The 20,342-nt window shown below is 45.1% G+C and overlaps 2 protein-coding genes across 7 annotated transcripts in view; one reads left to right on the forward strand and one right to left on the reverse strand.

Moving 5' to 3' along the window:
- Window positions 1-3,173, forward strand: part of COLQ (collagen like tail subunit of asymmetric acetylcholinesterase) — a 46,113-nt gene extending 42,940 nt beyond the window's left edge. Inside the window, exon 16 of the mRNA XM_064506247.1 lies at window positions 1,305-3,173. Within this exon, the coding sequence (XP_064362317.1) occupies window positions 1,305-1,374 (70 nt within the window). The 3' untranslated portion in view covers window positions 1,375-3,173. The remainder of the gene's footprint in view (window positions 1-1,304) is intronic.
- Window positions 3,174-13,207: 10,034 nt separating this feature from the next.
- Window positions 13,208-20,342, reverse strand: part of PLEKHA8 (pleckstrin homology domain containing A8) — a 31,592-nt gene continuing 24,457 nt past the window's right edge. For 5 of the 6 annotated variants that reach the window (XM_026103842.2, XM_026103840.2, XM_064506250.1 and 2 more), the window contains one exon: window positions 13,208-19,696. In XM_026103842.2, the coding sequence (XP_025959627.1) occupies window positions 19,499-19,696 (198 nt within the window). In that variant the 3' untranslated portion in view covers window positions 13,208-19,498. The remainder of the gene's footprint in view (window positions 19,697-20,342) is intronic. The other variant, XM_026103844.2, reaches the window with a different exon arrangement.

The following is a 20,342-nucleotide window of genomic DNA, read 5'->3' on the forward strand; positions in this document are numbered from 1 at the left end:
GTTGGAGCACTCCTGGTGCAAGAGATTACTAAAATTGAGACTAGCAAACCCGACAACCTGAAACATTGTTAAGGGAACTTGTCTTCAAGAGAGTGTTGAGCTATCTGCCTGTAAAAACCATTTCCTTTTCAAAGTCTGAAGTCAGATGCCAAAAGTAAGAGTCCTGCAAAAACATGAGAAATTTTTCTACATTTCACTTTCCACATATAATCAGGTTTTGAAGAGCGACTGAAATCTTTATTTTTGTGCATGCAGCCTGCTGATTATCTGCTAAAAGAAAAGAGAAGCTGTGACTCATCAGTACAGTGAGAGAAATATGTGAGCTTGGCAGTCGAAAGGGAGTTTCATCCCAAAGCAGCCTCTCCTCCAGTAACTCTGCTGCAACTGATTTTCCCATTTTCTACTCTTTCCAGTGCCAAAATCCCCCCCTCATATTTCACCCACCTTTGCTTCAGATTTTGTGCTGGTTTTCTGAGAATGTGGGTTATTTGAGGACATATTTTAAAGGAGCTATGCTTTTGGATTATCTAAAAGGTGCATTATTCACTAGAACATATGGTAGCAATAAAAACTGATCAAAATTGCTTTTTTTATTAGCATATCTGGTCAGGTCTTCAGTACATAGAATCATTGCAGCTCAGTTTAAGTCAATGGAAAGATAGATAAAAAAGATCTCCATTTTTCCGTATTTCGCAAGTATCCCCATACACACACACATTGTAAATAAAACTTGCATCTAATGTTTTTATTTCACTTTATATTCTTTCAATGATGGGCATGCGGCACTATCATTATTTCACATATGTGTAAAATAAGTCAAAGGAAAGGCAAAATCACATCTACTGAAGCTATTGAAAGTTACTGGAAAATGCTTAACTCAGATCCTCAAGTATTTAGTTACCCAGTTCCTGTGGATTTCCCATAAAAGTTACAGGAATTAAATGCTTACCAAAATCTCAGTGTCAGGGACCTGGTGATTGCCCGAAGAATTTACAGCTGTCTGGAACTAGCATGGAGGCCTCCTCCACAGGCACTGGACAATGTGCAGGTTCCTCTCAGCAGGGATTTTTTTTTTTAATTGACATTAGTGGGAATTAGCTTTTGCTGGCAAAGAGGAGCACAATAGAGCACTACTGGGAATTGTTCCTTTGTTTTGGTTGACAAATGTCGCTGCACTTGGCACTTTCTGCTGCAACATCTTACATGAATTGCCTTGATTCCTGCAGAGTGTTACATCCAGAAGCTATATTCATAATGTGAACTACAGCATACTTTGAAACTGATATTTTTCTCTTTCATTTTAGGTCTTACGGAAAATTACGATGCACTTCCTACTGCTACATTGACTCTACACAGTGTCGATATTTCACATGAGGGGAGCGCAGGGGTGGTTAGCATCCCACATGTAATGGGGACACTAGGTGCTACACTCTCATCTATCCAAGAAGGACTGGGACAAAAAGAAAAAAAACTGTGTGAAAACAAACAAACATGTCATGCTGCTGATGGCCATTTTGAAATGTTTTTCTTTTTTTGAATGAAGTCAGATCAAAGAAAAGTAGGACCACTGCATCCTGTCTTAATAGAAAAATGTCAAACAGCCTTTGCCAGTAAGACTTTCACATGGCTATGTGTGGGAACTTGCTCTCTATCACAAATGCAACATTAAACTACTGGAAACTGAATTTCACTAGCCAGGAATATTGCGTAATAAGACAACATTACCTCGACTTAGCACTGTTAGACCTAAATGTAAATTCTTCAGGGTTTTTGTTTTTAAACCTTCTCAGCATAAACACAATGCATATCTTGGATGCAGTGTTTATAGAGACTCTTTTATTACAATGTGAACTTTTTAAGTGCTGTATCCACGTGAGTTAAGATTTTGGTGCCGTTATGGCTAACTCTACACCCTCATGAGTAGAGCAAGCTGATGCCGTTCAGAAAGTGCTTTAAAGGGCAGCAAATCAGGCAAAGAAGCTGGTGATCACCTTTGCCTTCGGGCTAAGAAGTCTAGCTGTGTGCATCTGCGCGTACGCAGGAATGAAGCGGTCACACGAGGCCTAAAATCGCAGAACGCAAAGGCCAAACTGGGCAAATAAACTGTGAAATAGCCAAGGAGCTCTCTCCATGGAGGAATCAGACTGAGAGGGAGGTCAAAGCACGAACGTTGCTCATTTTTCCACCGTCGTAGGGCTGGCTGCATCCTATGTGGTGCCAAGAGGACTGGGACAGCTTCAGGTTAGCCATTCCCCCAATTCCCTGCCTGAAATCACGAGACCATGTACACATTGCTTTTCACTCCAGTTTCTGCACTGGAAGCTATTACTTCTTGTTTCCCTCCCCTGGTCCACCTGACTTTCATCATTCAGGTATCCGGTTATATTCTGTCCTCTCTCCACGCGCGCTGGCCTCCCTCAGTACTGCTGTCTGTTTCTGCCGTCTTGTCTGGAGTATTACTGAGTGTACGTTCTTCGGGGTTTTTTATCTCTACAAAGCAAATCTTGGAGTAGTGTGTTTAAGGATGCTGATTCAGTCTATATGCTGTATAATGTACGTATATTTTTGTTTTTCAGAAAGTTTGGTCAAATATATTAGCTCTGATAGGAGTCAGGGTGATTATATACTGATTTACTAGCAAGTATTAAAGAGTAAATTTCATGTGGGAAGCATATTAAATATGTTATGTGCAAAAGAGTTTATAATAGAAGAAAATGCTACAAAGTTGTGTGGAATTCAGGTTTAAAAGCCTTAAAAGAAGGTGTTATTTTCATACAGGTCACTCTTTTCTGCTTTGCAATAAATGCTGTACATGAATATTTGAAATGCATGAGTTAGTTATATGTAACAATGACAGCACTGTAACAGCTGCACTTACGCAGTTACTTCTATAAAGGTTAAATAAAGGTGGATGCTATATTATAATGATAATGCATTAAAGCAACCAATAAATACATATAACTTTTACCACCTGTATAGAAGACTTTAACTCTGCATGTCCAAAGTGATACTAGAAATTACCAATTCAAAAAAAGAAAAAGAAAAAGAAAAACCACAGTTAGTGTACTTTTTATGGCTATATCTCTTACCTGGACTGTTTATGCTGCTGTGAAGCCAGGCCAAGCCACCAATGTTTGTAGTCCAGTTCAGCAATGATAGGAACAATTTTTCTTCTTGTTGTTTTTTTTTTTTGCTTTTAAGCAGAGCTATGAATAAATGTTCAAGGAACCAGTAGGGCAAGAAATCTATCATAAGCTTTGGAAATTTGTGCTCTAGAAGAACTGCCTTTTGACTGCCTGTGTTTGTGCAAGCCACATGTGCGCAGGTATCCCTACTGCTGTGGGAGGCTGACACCAGTGCCAGGGAGCACCAGCGGAGCACCAGCTCCCGGGAAGGCCACCATGCCCACCAGCCCTGCTGGGCACTCGAGCAGCTGGTGCATGCTGCTGCCGTCTTGTGCTGCAGGCTTCCTCTGAGCAGCTATCACAGCTTTCTGGTTTACCTAAGACTGTGTCCTTCTTTTTCTAACTCTATTAACCTTTGAAAAATACTATGGCATCCACGTTCCTGATGATCCTCAGTGCTTCAGTCCTACTCCCCTTCCCCTATGAATTTATTGCATTTTCCAAGGAGTCCATCTCTACTTCTAACCCTCCAGAAAGCTGGAGTCTTCAAGAAATTCAATAATCCCAGTGGCCTTTCACTGTCAGTTTTATATCATTTTTAAAAGGATCCACCTTGAAGGACATTGAAGTTGCAAAGCCAAGTACACAGAAGCTGGGAAACGTGAAAAAAGGTTGTGATCACATTCTTAAAATTATAGTGTGCTGCACATATTCATAAATGTATGTATCGGTCTGGTCAGAAAACATTTATGAAGCATGAATTTTAAATGCACTTTATTAATACATCACAAACGTTTCAACATCTTAACAAAAAGAAAGGAATGCAAGATATAACGCATAAAAGACGCAAGACAAATTTCTTACTACTGTTACTGTCTTGTTTTCCTCAGATGACAAAGCATGAGAAACACATCTGGGAAAGTATTAAGTATATGTGATTTAACCTGCCAAAAAAAAAAAAAAAAAAAGAAAGAAAAAAGAAAAGAAAAAAACCCTTCCTCCTTATTTTGGAAGTACCTGCTTTATAATTAATTAGGGATTCTTCAACTGGCTGGTGCCTGCTCTGCTATAAATTAGCCTCCTTCTTTATCTAAGGTTCTTAACAGATTACACTATGTATGGTTCAAAAGTTAAAACTGAGGTAGTTCAGTTCCTCAGCCATTTGTAGCAGCAAATGCTTGTGGGAAAGTTTTCTAACGATGAGCATGCAGCTGTAGATTAATTAAAAAAAAACACAGTATGAGCTTATAACATGCACCGTATTAACTATACTCTAAAAATCCAGCTTGCACTTAATATATTGTTAAATATATGTAGTTATCTACAAAATGTATTAATAGCTTGTGTCAATAAATCACACAGCCTTAGTTCTGGTACTTTCACTTGTTTCATTTTGTGTTTTACAATGTTATTTTAAAATATAATTACCCGGTTCAAAATCTTGGGGAGGAAAAAGAACATACTGGCATTTAACTTGGATCCTCATCAGGAGATGGGCCTGAAGCAGCACGAAAAGGTAAAGCTAGAAGATTTCCTGCTTGAGTTAACTAAGTGGTTAGGAGAGGCAGGGGGCTACGTGGGGAAAAGGGAAAGAGGCTGAGGAAGAGCTGCAGGGATTTGCTGGCTTGCACAGAAATGCCAGGTTAGTGGGGGTTTGGGTGGCAGAGCAGAGAAGGATGGGAAGGCCTCGGAGGGTAATTACTGGCATTGCAGCGTGCGCTCCTCTCTTGCCACTTCTGCAGTCCTGCCTCTCCCACGTCCGCTTCAGCTCCCGCTTGCATTGCTGTCCCGTTTTGTTCAGGATGGGGCGCTTCCCGGCTGGGCGCAGCTCGGGTGTGCTTAGGTGTCGCAGCACCCGCGGGCTGGCCCTCATGTCACAGCACCCGCGGGCTGGCCCTCGTGTCGCAGCCCCAGACTGGCCGGTGCCATAAGCGATGGGCAGAACCACTTGGCCTTCATGGATTTCTGGCTGCAATGGGCATCACCGGGGCTGCTTTTAATAGTGTTTGGTACCATGCTGCTACTGCCAGAAATTTGCATGCTGCTTATTGAGGTCTTGAGAAGAACGGATCCTATTCCTGCTTAAGTCACTGCTAATGCTCCTCATGAGCAGCAGCCAGCCCTTAATCTGAGGGATTAGCTCCTCTTGGTACATTGTAAAGTACTGGCTGTTTTGTAACATCTGCCAGAGGATCAACTGAGGGCCGTAAACCAGAAAGCAAACGTTGGGTGACCTACGTTTGCTAACCCAATCTAGAAATGGTGATGCTGTTGCCTGGGGTTCATTCATGCCTAGCAATACAGCAGAGAGACTTCAGAAACAGGCTTCCACCCTGCAGCGGCAGACAGTGAGTCTACTCTCCTGAAGCTTTTGTATGCATGGGGTGGGTGATAGGAGGGCAGTACTGGCTCCCATTAGGTGAAATACAAGTATATTTATGATCAGAGAATGGATGATATAAAGCTGCTGGCATTTTGGGTAATATATTTTCCCCTTACTGACCTTTATAAAAGCTCAACTTCTGTGACATTCCCTTCTCTGGCTTCCTGAATCCTTATCATTTCTCTCTCCTTTTCAAATCATACAAATTGTAGCTGCCAGCTACAGAGGCTTGCCCACAAATCTGACCACGCAGCTCTTCTCCTTGCTTTGTTCTCATGGTTTCTAACGGCATCAGACTTCATATCCTTTGTATCCTCTCCTTGCTCCACAAGCACCGTGACTTGTCTGCTCCTTTTTCAGCCTCTCGGGTGATACCTTTCTGCCTTCTTCCACATGCCACAGCCCTGCTAAACGCCTATGCAAAGCCCCATGGCCACGGTTCATGCCATCTTAAATCCATGGCTCTGCTGTGCTTATTAGAGAAGCCAACTTGAATGTCTCCAAAACTGCAGCGAGCAATTCCCCTTTCCTTCCCGCTGCCTGGGAGCAGGGGCAGGATCCCCTCACTGGGGATCCCTGGAGCAGGCACTGTCCTTCTTCAGCGCCAGCTGTTGGTGAGTAATAATAGCAGTGAGCCCTCGGTGAGCAGCTTCTGAGGACAGTTCAATAACTTTGGCACTCTGCTGCCACATGCAATCAGTCACTGCAATGCAGAGTGTGTAATGAAAAAAAAAAAAAAGATCAAAATAAACCTGGGAGAGAGAAACCTGTGCTGTGGATGACACTCTAGTATATCACCAATCTGCAGGCAAGGTGGCAAGAAGATCTTAAAGAGGTGCTGGAAGAAAATGTTGTCATTCATACAGGGCAAGACAGAAGTGCGCACTTTTGTAATAGACTTTCAGGTTCTTCCTGCAAATGCTGACAGCTTTTGCCTAAGGAAATGCACACTGAAAAGTAGCTCAGGCCCCTGGAAACCTTTTTCTTAGATGGAAAGCACCGAGCAATGAGTTACTGAACTCCCTGCCATAGCCAAAGATGATGGCAGAAAGATGAAGCAAAGTCAAGAAACACTGAATGTAAAGTTTGGATCAGGACTCTGGTTCAGCCTAACAGGTGCTTATTGCTCTGGTTAGGGACTGTGCACCTCACAGACTGCCTGACTGCTGCCAACCTGAAGCAAAGAGTAAAAGGAACAACGCTTAAGCAAACGAGCCATTTTGGGCCCTTATTTACCATGGTCAGTGAAAAAAACCTATACTGTTGCATTCAGTTGTGCTCAGCAACATGGTCTTTGCTGCAAATCAGTGGGTCCCTATGCTGGAGGCTGGTGTCACTTCACTCCGCACCAGCCAGCACAGAGCCTGACGGTATCCTGTGATTGCATTTGTAGTTACTGGGTCCTTAAGAGACTGGACCTGAACCAGTGCAGCAGAGGAGAGGGTAGCCAGCCCAAATTATATTAGAGGACTGTACTCCTGCTGGAAATTACATTAGTGGCTACTTCCTTCCCTCCGGCCCCCAATAAAAACTTGGAGCTTAAAAAGCACTGAGGTATAGCCCCATCCTTTCGGGGCTTTTAATTCACTCTGACAGTTGCCTGCGTATTTTATGTAGGATCTGCTTTGGATGTGGACATTTCTGCCAGTCTGTCATCAACACGCACAGCCCATCTGCAGCCTCCCCCCTGAACGACTAGCCCTCCCCGCAGCGGGCACTGCTCGGGAAACCGGGGGCAGGAGCCGGCGCCGGCGGTGCTCCCCTGCGGCCTCTCGCACACCGTGGGCGGACACGGGGCGGCCTGCGACCTGCCGCTTCGGGGCCACGTAATTCCCGTTCTGTATTTCCCTCTTGGCTCAGGGGGCGGCTGTCTTACCTGGGGCCACCGCTCCGAGGGTGGGCTGCGCCTTGCAGGGTAATATTGCTCCCTGTTTAGATGTGGAGTTGTTGCTGGGTTTGAAGAAGAGGATACTCATTTAGGGGTAAGAAACAGGGAATAGTTCAGGCAGCTGAGCTGTCCAGAGGTGTCTTGTGGAACCATGTATATTACAGACCAAAAAACACAGGGAGGCCAAGCAGTGGCAAGTACAATAAAAAGCTAGATTTAAACGCTGTGATGCTCCAGTGCATTCAGATGAACAACCATAAACCATCCGGTGGCAGCAGTGGTTCTTTAGTTACTGCTTTGCTGTCGTTTCACTAGGGATTAGTTTAAAAACCCACCCCCCAAAGCAGCAGTGTGGGACCAGGGCGATGAAGCTGCTCATTGCGCTGTTCTTGTAGGTGCGGCGAAGGGGAGAAATGCTGCTTCAGGGCGAGTGCTTCTGGGGCTGGATGACATCTGGTGCCAAAGGCTGCAGGGCTGATTGCAGCTCGTAAATAAAGCCAGAGGCCATACCTGTTGCCGCCTGGGGGCTGCAGGCTTTGCTTTAAGCCGTCCGACAGCAAGATGTTATGCTAATCTAAATGCGCTAAATATTTGTGCCCCCCCCCCCCCCCCCATGCTGTCCCAGTCTTTGATGGGAAATGATGTTCTGGAGTTTTGCCAGGGAGAAACCACATGGAAGGAGGACCGAAGCGCTGTGCCTGGCCCCTGTGGCAAATAGGCTGATACAGGCGGGTTTGTGCTGAGTGCAGGCAAGGAAGAATGGTGTCCTAAGGACATACAAAGAATATGATTATTCCTCCTGCATTCAATAGTCAAGCGTCTGCTCAGCCATTTGGAAGGGGAAATCCATGCTGTATTTAGCTGTACTGCCCAAATCGCCTTCATTAATTGGTCCTGAAACACCAGGTCAGGGTTGCAGACCAAGTCAGGGTTGCAGACCACCTCTGGAAACCCCTGCACAGACGTGTCCTTCACCCTTTGCAGCACACCTCCCCCCCCCCCCCCCGGGTGCAGGCGCACTGCTGTGCTTGTCTGCAGAGGCCCCAGGGAAGGTGGTCTGCTGGATCTGCAGGGGTGCTGCTGGGGCCCACCCTGCTAGAAAAACGCAGAGTAAATAAGAATCAGCAGCAGTAACTGGGGAGGTTGTTTGTTGGCCCTGCCTTATGACAGGCTTACCGCTTTTTATAACCTTGCACTTACATTAGCAGCTGCTTAGCAGCATGTTGCAGCCCCATCACCAACGGAGTCACCATCTGTAAAGTAGCGCCCAGCTGACAGCGCTGCAGGGGATACCTGAGCTGCAATGGGAACCAGCTACCATGCGGCAAGCGCCCTGGAGCAGAAACTTGGCATAAATGCTGCCTATTTTGCAGTGGCACCATTCAGTCTTGAATCAGAGACCCCAAAAGTTCAACTGGTCCCAGGTACCAAAAGGCCATTAGCAATTTATGAGCTGTTGGGTTTCTGCAACACTGTCAGGCACTGCGGCTGGTAATGCCGGTAGGCTCAGGGTTTTTTTCCTTGCCTGGAGCATCCATGCCCAGATTTCACAGGGTGATGGTCTGTTTTGCAAAGCAAGTCAATATGCGAAGATTAAAGACTTCGTAATTTCTGCTGTACGAGTGGCCAGCGTACCGTATCGGCATTTCAGGGGGGGGAGGAATTCCCCTCCAAACACTTGCCACACGGCTCAACGAAATGTCGTCGCTAAGGCAGAAGGACACGGGCTTGACAGCGCTGATTTACAGAGGTGATCAGCCATGTCCGCAGTTTATTTAGGGATATATGCGATGGCAGCTTTCCAGACCCTCTCTGGGTTTCACCAAACTTTGAAGCCTGCAACAGAGGTCATTTAACGCAGGACCATGATGGCATGTGCCACAGAAAGGACACCGCGGCAGCCTTCCTGCTACTGAGTATGTGATTATTTCTCTAAACAAATCATTGGGAAGCGGTTTGAGCTGTTTCTGGTCACAAGCGGGCCGTTTTGCTGTCGGCAACAAAACAACGTGCTTTGAGCTTATTTCACCTGCCAGCCTGTTCTTGCAATGGCCACCAGCGACTTGGGTTTGGGGGAGTGCTGCTGCATACCTCAGCTGCCCTAATTAGAGGGCTATTTGCTCACTGCTTTCTTTTTTAATAAAAAGGGCAGTAATAAATAGTTATTTTAGAAAAGTTGCATTCATGAAGGAATATCCTGCTCGTATATGTTTTTGAGTGTCTGCACCAAAAAGTCTCATTCTTCTCGTAGTGGAAGGTAAAACTCCTTTTGACATGGTCTGTGGACAAAAAATACTAATGTGGCTAGATGAATCTTCTTCCTGTCCTGCAAACAGCTACATACTCACAGACCTTTTAGAGAATATAAGAAAATGATGACAGCTTAAGAAAATGTTAATTAATTAATATTTAATTGCTTTATGCAAAGCAGAAGCGCTTTGGCAGAGGAGGGGCACCTCCCTGAAGGAGCATTAGCCTGACTACATGAACTCTCCGCACACATCAAAGACGACCAGCGTGAGGAGCACCACATGCAGTGGTCCACGGTCAGTAGCCTTCAGGTGTGCCGAGGCGAAGCCGGCCCACACTCTTAGCAGCAGCCCGGCGCTTTTTCCCCACCTTCTACCCACGGTCTCTCCTGAACTGTCAGGGGATGCAGCTTGCTCAAGGTGACCGATAAAGTCTGAAGTGGACAAAACTAGTAGTGACTGTTTATTGTGCGGGATAACCTGCTTTTTGTGCTCGACGAGACTCTCCTGCAGTGGCTTTCGCATGAAACTTGGTGGTTTTGGCATGTGTTTTTTTGCACAGATATCCACATCGCCCTGCTGCATGCGCACGCATGTCCTTCTGGCAGAGCAAAACGCTTTCTTTGCCTGACCTTGGGGCAGCTGGATTGCCATGCGGTGCGCGGGATGTGGCGCGTCGGGCCGAGCAGCGTTGAACACCTGAGCCAGCGGCTCAAATGTCGAGCGGTGGCCAAGGGCCGGTGAGGGCACCAGGGTGAAGCGGGGCGGCTGCATGGTCGCCGGCCCCTGCAGCAAGGAGGACGCATACCAGCTGTTAAGCCAAAAAGCAAGTGGAAAACGATGACCTATAGGAAACTATGTGAGGCACGTCTGGTCGCTGAAGACTACAGATGAGCTGAGGATACCAACACTGGAAACAGATGCTACATTAATTGGAAATTATTTTGGCGGAAAGCCACAGCCAGAGCAGTAGCTCTGGCATATAGACAAATTGATGAAAAACACATTTATAGGTCTCAGATATGTCTGATTTTGCGAGGACAGGGGCCCATTCTCCCATGGGCAGAGCTGCGGGAATCCACCGGGCCCCACGTGAGTGCATCTTTCTGCAAACAGCAAGGTAAATGCTCCAACGCTGCTGGTTGGCACCAGGATCTGCCGGGGGCCCCGAGAGCAAGGCAGCACCTCAGGGACTCGAAGCCTCCGGAGGGACGGGAGTAGCCCCAGTTTCAGCTCCTCCTGCTGCAGGAGGAGAAACTCCTGCCTCAGTGGTGACTCCCTGCTACAGCAGTGGGGAGACAGCGAAAGAGCCTGGAGAGACTTTTACCCAGTTTTGCAAGCCAGAAGAGCAGCACCATGGGCTGGTAGAAGGTTAGGGGCATGTAAGACAACAAAGGAACCTGGAAAAGCCTTTTTCCCTAATCTGCAAAGCTGGAGCTTGCGCCTACACTGCCAATTACTGCCAAAGCTCTAGAAACTGTCCCGTCACGGGGTAAAAAAGGAAAATGGGAAGCTTTCTAAGGCCGTTGTATTTTTTTGATCAAAACACACAAAAAACAAGCCCGAAATCTGTGTTAGAGAAAGAAGAAATAAGTATCTGTTAATTAAGAAATATATTTGGGTCGATGTACTGAAATATTAGGAAAAAGGTACAAAACCTCTTGGACGTCTGGATGGACAGACAGACGCGTAACTTGCTGCAATACACCAGATGCTTTCAGACATTAACGCAACCTTTTCCCGCACCTCCTTTTCTCGGAGCTAATACTTGTGCTTGGCACTCACCCTACCAGTCCTCCAAATGACAGAAAAAACTTCTCTCCTCGTGGCTCTGACGCAGGAAGAGCTTAGTGCAAGCATGTTAAACTGGTGTTTTCCTCTAGGGATGGGGACAAGGGACAGGAATTTAGCAGGCCACTACCAAAGCCCATGACCTTTACTTACAACCAGCCTGAACTCCACCAGAGCTTTTGCTGGGCAAAGCTCTTCCTCCTGCTCTTTCTGCCATTCATCTGAGCTCCTGCAAAGGCAACAGATCTGCTTTTTTTAAAAACCAGTGGAAGTTGCGGTGAGGAGCTATTTGCCTTGCAGATATCTTTTTGTGCATGTGATTTCTATTAGTGCAGTGCTGCTGGCCTGGGTCAGGCTATTTATGATAGCAGAACATTGTACAGAGGTGACTAAAGTGACTCATGCCAGCTGCCAGCACCTCAGCATGGCTGCAGACCTCCTCATCCCGTCTCATGTCTGCACCCTGCTTTCCTCTGCTCACAGGCAGGCTCAGATGTTTTAAAAATAGGACACCGCAGAACCCGCTGGTAAATAAATGCTGCAGCTCTGGGTTCGAAGCTGGGCTTTGAGGCATTAGTCAAAGTCCTGACAGATATGGGGCAGATCTGTGGACACTGGGATGTGGTGGACCCCATCACATCCCCTCCTCCTCCTCCAGTCGCACAATGCTGATGGAAATGATAGCTAGCACTTGTGGACATTGTAAGTGCTGACTGCATGTAGGACAGAGGAGAGGACTCTGCCCAGTAGCAGCCCCATCTAACTGCAACAGGTAGCAGTGATGAAACGATCTTGTGCCAGCCGGCTGCCATCGCACCAGCATGGCTTTGCTTTGCCTTTCTCCTACAGGCCCCTAATTGCCCACTTCTATTTGAATGCTTCCCCCAGCAAAGTCTCATCGCCAGGAGAGCCTCCTAGAGCTGGCAGTTAGGAGACTGACAACTAGCACCTTCCCTTAGGAAGGGGAGATGATGAACAAAACCCCTGGGTGGTGAAAAAGGGAACTAAACCCTGTCCTCTCCTGCCCCAGACAGGCCCTCCAAGCCCTCCCTCCCTCACCAAGTTAGCAGCTATCCCCAGCTCAGCCCTGGCAGGTGAGCCAGGCAGAGGGATGCTGAGTTTAGGACGCCCAGCAGTGCTCAGCCCTTGCCAAAGCACAAGCAACTCAGCCTTTGCAGAGCTGATGCTCTGGGGCCTCTCTCAACCAGAAGTTAGACCCGTCCCAACACTGACAGCAACCACACAAGGGTTTAGAGGTCTACAGCTTCCAAAGCTCCTGCATCCCCACAGGAGACAGCACTCCAGCTGAGCATCGCTGCTGTGGCAGGACACATACACCCTCCCCTCCCTGCGCCATGGGGCTGGGTAGGTCTTGGCAGTGATTCAGTCTCATCTTCTCTTCCCCAGCTCAGAAAGCATGTCAGAAACTTTAGAGATCTCCAACTGGATGCTGCCATTTATCAGAGGGTCTTACCATTGCTACAGGGAGGTGCTCAGGTACCACAGATCTGCCTTCCTGCTGAGGCAGAAGTGGCTCTCGTCTTAACAGCCTTCATCTGCATCTCAAGCTGACCACGAAGGGATGTGGAAGACTTGAGAAATTCCTACAGCAGCCAGCGGCATGGAAGATATACAAGTCCAGCCAAACCAAACCAACCAACCAACCCCTCCCATACATGTAATTTTTAAATACCAATCTCTCTCACTCCCAGATTGTCTTTTGTAACTACAGCCTTCACATATGTGGATTGGCCAAGGACCCACAACTATGTGCCAGATGCAGCTTTTATTCTCATAATCAAAACAGACTCCATGTGCTCAAACATTCTTTGTACAAAGATACATACATGTAGTTTCCATTAACCAGAAACATACTGTTTCCGACTGTTCAGACAGTACCTGGAACAGCTGTCAGTCCTGCAGAGAGCTTTAGACCCTCTATTTTAGTAAAAGAAACAAAACCCATGCAAGGAGGAAGTGAGATTTTAAAACATGCTTATTTTAAATAAGTTTATTATAATGAAATAATATAAAAGTCTGACAAAGGTCTTAACAATACTCAAAAAGGAAAAAAAAAGACAGATGCTGTATAATTTCAGAGATGATGCAAACTGGAAACTCCAAAATATTTTGAATCTGAACTGTTTACAACAGCGCAGTTTGTGCAAAGCCTACAAATAAAAGAGATGATTTTGGGGGCATGAACAAGCCTTAGAACAAAGTAAATTTAAAGTGGAAGGCTGTATACCTTCTCTTTATCTCAAAACGTATTGATCTAAGTAAGGCTCACTGTAAGCCCAGCTTGGCATTAATAAAACGAATGCCCAAAATTGGCTTTAAAAAAGGAATGGAAAGAAGAAAAGCAAGCTACTTCGGTTTTGTTTAGTCACTATATTTTGGATTGCAATTTACTTGCTAAGCTTTGTTTTAAGTAGACATAAATCTCAGACTTTCAAGACTGTTTTAAATAAGGGTATCAAAGAATAATTTTTGGACCTCTGAATGCTGCAACGCAAAATAAAGCAAGCAAGCCTAGTACTTTGTACAGCAATCAGGACATGGAAGCAAAAAAGTTTCCTATATAAAAACCCTTTAGCACATCTGGAGTACTCCCGAGGGGGATACTCTACCAAAAAATGCTAGTCAAGGGCTGCATTTTGCCTGCTAGTAAGATAGGTGAGCATGTGTTCAAGTGAAACACATGTAGATGCGCATGCATAAAAGGGCATAGCCACTCCAGGGCCTGATTCAGGGAAGCACAGGAGTACGTGCTTTACTCTCTCACTGTAGGATTGTACTTGCGTGCCTTCTTAGCTGGAACTGAGATATGGGCTTAAACACCTGCTGAAGCCCACATGCTTTCTGAAAAAAGGAAAAATTAAGTGTTCGGTAGTAGAGCTCAAGTTACCAAACTGGTTAATGGAGGGAAGATGTTCTGAAATCGCAGCGGTGCTTAAAGGCTTGGGTGAACCGTGAGCAGGACCGGCTACTGTATGGGCTTGCTTGGAGCCAGTAAGCGTGCTTTGCTGCCCTCTGCACAACAGCGACTTTACATCACCCGGAGCACGTAGGAGGGCAAAGCTTGCAGCGTTTGTTCACTAAGAGGCCACAAGAGGGTGGCAAAAATGCACAAACTCAGATTTTTTTTTTTCCTCTCTATTAGTACTCTTTAGGCAAGAGAAGAGAAATAAGCCCATTAAGAAAAAAAAAAATCCCTGTGCTTTCACTAGTAAGAGGTAGAACTGCCAGCTCCTAAGTGTCCCAAATTAAATTTTATTGGTGAAATTAAAATCTCAAAGCAGAGTAGTTTTCTTGGCAAAATATGCCAAACCAGGGAGAAACTTCAAAGAAAAGCAGCACATTCTCCATCTGGCTGTGTGTTTGCTTGCTTGCCACACAACTCAAACCTGCTTTTCCAAGTTTGTTTTTAATTACTTATGAACTCCTGCTTTGGGGCACCTACAAGATTTCAACTTGACAGCAGCAGCTCCAGCAGCAAACAGGTTGAACATGTGGGGGAAGAGGGAAAGACAGCCTGACGGGAACGTGCTGATGCTCTCCTCTAGTGTCTAAAAGGCATTTTAGGGTTCTCTAAAGCTTTTTGCAGAAACAGAATTGAAAATGAAAAGAAAAAAAAATTAAAAAAGGGTTTGAAGGTCCAGCATATGGACACAAGCAACACTGTTTTCCAGAATGGTCCACACCCCTTGGTCAAAGCATGGTGCAACATAAGTGGAGCATGTTTTGGGCAAACTTTTTATAGGTCCAGCCAAGCAAGTGACAATTGTCAAACTATGAAAGATTTTTAAAGCACACTGCTGTAACTAAACCCTGATGACGCTTCACAAAATCTTGTAAGTGAAGGTATACGGCCCTTAACTTTAAGTGCGCTTATTAAAGGGAGACCCATACAATAACAGTATCAAGACAGGATGTTTCAGTGACTCATGTTTACCCTAAAGCACTTGAGTATCCAGCTCATCTTCTACAATTGTAATGTCATGTCACAGAACTTCAATACGCGACTGAGTATGGTGTCTTAAAAATAGCAGAGGGGGCTCCAGAACATAGCTGGTTTTTAAAAACAAAACAAAACGTAAAATAAATAAAATAAATAAAAGCCTCCCACTGCTATGCAGAACTCGACTGAAATCATTTGGGAGCTCTGCTCTAATGCCAGTGGCACTAAATTACAAAGATATGTATATGATCCTTATTAAAATCTGCTGACAGCCATTATTCAGTACTAGGTAGTACTTCTATCAGATTGCTTTGGGATTTACCGTGTCTCAGCAAAGATGCACACTGCATAGATGTGTCAGTGTCACGTGCTGTACCAGAGCTCTACACTCGGCTGTATTAATTTCACAAAAAGCAGCCTTACTCCCCTAGGATAAGGCTGTGATTACTCTTATTTTGCCATGGCTAAGTAAAATCCCTGAGAATATGCAACTGCCAGACATTGAAGGAAACAGCCAAAAGCATTTCCAAAGGAAAGGGATGGAAAACTTCAGATGGGTGCAGCTTAAGAAATCAAAGCGGTTTGTTTAAAGTATACAGAGCAAGGGTGCTGTTCTCTGAGAGTCACATGGATGCCTATCAGTACACAGCTCACTTCTTCAGTGTCAGCAATAAAAAACAAACATGCACACGCTACAACCACACCTCCTCTCCGATTCTGAATTTAAGGGTCAGTAGTTAGTTGCTTGTTCTCTATGATTAAAACCAAGAACAGTTCTGTTTGCCAAACGGACACCACAAAGAAAGAAACTAATGAATTGTCTAGCCGTGTATTTGTTTGTGCTTGGCAATCTGCTCTATCGCATCCTTACTAGTGGTGGAAAACAGAGTTCAGCTCTGCAACATGCTGTATAGGTTTCTTTCTTAGTGGTAGTTTGACTGGAAAAGAAGCATTCATAAACACTAACAGTGCTCACTGTCAGAGCAGTGCAGAGTGGAATGTAAGGTGTGAAAGCAGAGAGCTATCAAAAAGGAGACCTTGCTCAGTCCCATCTTGGCCAGTCCCCTATTTAACAAGCACACAGGGGCCTCCTGAAGTCACTGTCTCATAAGACAGTTCTCAAGCACCAACTCCAAAATTCAGAAAGATGGCTTTTAGGCAGGTGGAGTAAGGCCAGAAAGGCTGCTCTGAGGCGGGAAGCCCCACCACTTACACAATACGCAGACCACCACATAGTGCTCTCTACTTGTTACGAGTGAGAGGAAGAGGAGGAGTTAGTAATTTCTGAAGCTAACAGCCTAATGAAGCTGGGAAGTTTCTTATTCAAGAAATAAAGCTTCTTTATTTTTCGCATCAAGCTTTGGGTTTGATATACTACTACCAAACTAGTGGTTCTCTCACCAGGAAAAAAAAAAACAACAACAAAAAACACCACACACACAAAACTCTCACCACCCTCCAAGTCCGTAAGTGCTGATACTCTTTGCTGCTACTGCCAAAGCTTAGAGTAATAGAGAGGTCAATATTCATCATACTCTCACAATTAATTTCTACAAAAGAGGGATCTCCTCCTGTCCTCCTGCTACCACAACTGATACTTATGTGGAAATGTGGTCTCCATTATTTTCTCAGAGCATCCAGCTAAGAGCTATTCTAGTTTACCACATATTAGCTGAAAAGCCTGAGGAAACCACGCTGGGCAGAGAGTTGGCTGTTGTACTGCAAGTGCAGTTTCTCGGCATTCATGCTCAAGAGAAGCGGACAGGCAAATCCCAAAGGCTCTCTACTTCATTTTTAGCACTGCAACTGGTGAAATAACTGAATGGAGTTTGGCCAAAACTTTTGACTTTATGTCTGGGCATAAATAGTATTTTATATACTACTTTAAAACAAATCCTACATCCTTCCGATTACTGTTGGAGTATGTAGGAACTATAGTAGCCAGCAGCTCTAAGAGGAGATGTTGGGGGGTGGGGAGGGAGAAAAGTTACACTTTTTAATCACAGGTAATTACAGTTCTGGTATCTTGCTTTGTTCACCAAGTGTGATGTTTGGTCTTTTCTTCCCTCATCACATGCTCTTCTTAAAGCTAGCAATGGTAGACTCTATAGAAAGGATCAAGTATTAAGAATGCAGAGAGGCTCCTAACACTGCATCAGCAGAAAGCAGTCCTGCAGCACATTCATTTTACTTAGGATGCAAATGGGTTTTAGCCTCGCAAAAGCCAGTATTTCTCTGCAGAAGGCAACACTGAAACGTCTCTCTTGTATTCATGAAGATTTGCTCCCTTCTAAGTACCTAACTAGCAGTCTTCTCTCTTGTACATGACAAATTCAACCCTTAGTACTGCTGCTATTAAAAAAAAAAAATAATAATTAAGAGTCCTTTTAACTAGTGACATGGTAAAGGGCAAAATTCCTAACTTGTATTGAAGGCTAGTACAAGGTCTGTGAATTGTTTACTGCCAGTTCAAGGCGTAAGTGAGTCTTTCAGTAGTGACAGAGGGCTTTGAATGGCTCTGTGCAAAAGAGCACATTATTATCTGTACCAGCAAAAGGGGGAAAAAAGCAGCAAAAGTCTTACTTTCCTAAAACTCTGCCACTTCTACACAATTTTGGATTTAAAGGCTTGTAATTGGCCAAATGCATAATGGCTCAGTGACAAATTATAACCTCGTGCAGGCTTTACTCATTTCATATCTGCTTTCATGAAGTCTCTGCCCATAATGCCAGACTAGGAAGGATTTCAAGAAAAACTGCTTTATAAACTGCTAGCTGTATTCAATTTAAAGGCAAATATTATGTTTTCATGTGAATTTGATTTAAAAAGCCCTAAACTCAAAACCAACCCACCCACCCCCCAACCCTCCCAAAACCCAGGATGATGGACATGATTTTCTATTGCACCAGGGCATGCTGACTGCAGTTGAGACTTAGGAACCTTGGAAACCATTACCCTGCCTACAAACACAATCAACATCAGAGCAGACCATCAGCTGCTGCAAATGTGTGCAGCACCACTGAAATGAGCTGCACTCAGCCATCCTGTAGCAGCCAAGACCCTGGCTCACCTCTCCCAGCACTGGGATGACACGGGGCAGAGAACGCAGCAGCAGCACCAGCGCTAAAGAAACAGCACCCACCGCTCACAGCCTTCCTCCCGCGGCCATGCAGGCGCTTCCCCTTCCTCTGCCGTGAGTAACAGGGGGCACAGAGGGTTCCCCGCACTGCGGCACGAGGTACCTGGGCAGGAGCATCCTGCTGCCACGGAGGGCACCGGGGAAGTTCTGTGTCAGATTGTCCCAGTGGCAGGAGCTGAAAGGGAGAACGTGGCACACGCTGGCAGCTGTGCAGGGAACACAGCGTGGTATCCACTTTCAAAGGCTGGCTCCCGGGGAAGCTCAGAGCACTAGCCACATACACTTGCGGTAAAGGTCTCTAATGTTTGGGGAGGTGCACTGAACAGCAGAAGTGCTTCCATCCAAAATAAGTCAAAAAAAAAAAAAAAAAAAAAAAAAAGAGAGGAATAAACTCACCGCATACCTGATAAGCTGGCATTTAACTGCTGCTTCTCTTCTCCTACCAGGATGACAGTAACTGTGATTGCTTCTGTCCTCCTACACAGTTAATCCACAGTCGCAGGGAGGCTAGCGTCACCGCATGAGCCGGCACATGGCACAGCACAGCCAGAGCCAGGAGTACCTGCTAGTGCAGACCGTGCTGCTGCACACACGGCTCTCACATGAAGCGAGGGGGCCAAGGCCAAGTTCTGCTCCGTTACATTTATGAGCGGAAGAGAAGAGAGGGAGTGAGGCAAGAGAGGTGCGGAGCTATTCAGTCAAAAGCATTCATCATGGACATAGCTATGACCTTAAGAGAAACAGTACCTCTGCATTTAAACACAAAACAAGCATAAAAAAAAACCCACACAAACACACATATTCATACGTACCCTTCCCCAAAAAGCACTCGTGCCCTTCTCAATGGAAGAGATTCGACGAACAGAAATAATGTTCAGAATCAAACAAACAAAAAAATCCACAAAAAAACACTTTGTTAATGGACACAGTCCCTGAAGTTTTAAGACGCTGTCTTGCTGTAGTCATACCACCTCATCTGACTCCAAACCATGTACTTCATAGAGAGTGTCCAAGATATTTAGCTGCTTTTCCATGGCTGGTAAGTAAATGTTGAGGTCCCTCTGCATCCCTTTATAAAAGGTTTCTTCCTGAGCGTCACACTCCTCCACAGACAGTGCTGCCACAAAGTCTTCATATGTTGGAGCCGCCCTTAAAGCTAACTGGGAAAGGAACCAAAGTCTTTAGATTTGGAAAAAATGGAACAGGAAAAGAAACCCGGCTGGAGCCATGAAAAAGCTTCTAGATAGCCCTCTTTGCACTTTGATTACACAAATGTTAATGCTTTAATTTATTTTTGTGTGTGTGTGCATAAGTTAAGATTTAACTAATAAGGAGGCAACAATTATCATCATCTCTATGTAGATGCCCAGTTTAAGACCCACTTAGGCCTGATTTTTAGAAAGTGTCTGTACAGCATATTTTGTACAAACCAGCAGCAAACATTTAAAAAGAGTATTAAATGCAAAACCCAAATAAAGTAAAATTTGTTATGAGAGCTCCCAACCTAGTCTCACACACTTCAGTGTTTAAGTGTCACACTCCAACCCCCTTTAGAAAGCTCTCCCTAACATTCCTGCTTCTCCCATAGTCTGTCATGATCACCTGGCCAAGGCTTTTCATACAGTTTCAGAGGTAATTTCCAGGGACAGACACAAGAGGGAGCTGTCAGCTTAGACAAAAAATAAACCACTTCCTCTGTCCAACATATTCTGGGTCATACTAGCCTCCTTCACACTAGCCTTTCTTGAATGCTGTCATCCAAAGAAAAATCCATCCTCAAAAAGCAACCCCCAAAACTCCACATCT

Source organism: Dromaius novaehollandiae, chromosome 2 (genome assembly GCF_036370855.1).
Source record: "Dromaius novaehollandiae isolate bDroNov1 chromosome 2, bDroNov1.hap1, whole genome shotgun sequence".
Taxonomy (NCBI): Eukaryota; Metazoa; Chordata; class Aves; order Casuariiformes; family Dromaiidae; genus Dromaius; species Dromaius novaehollandiae.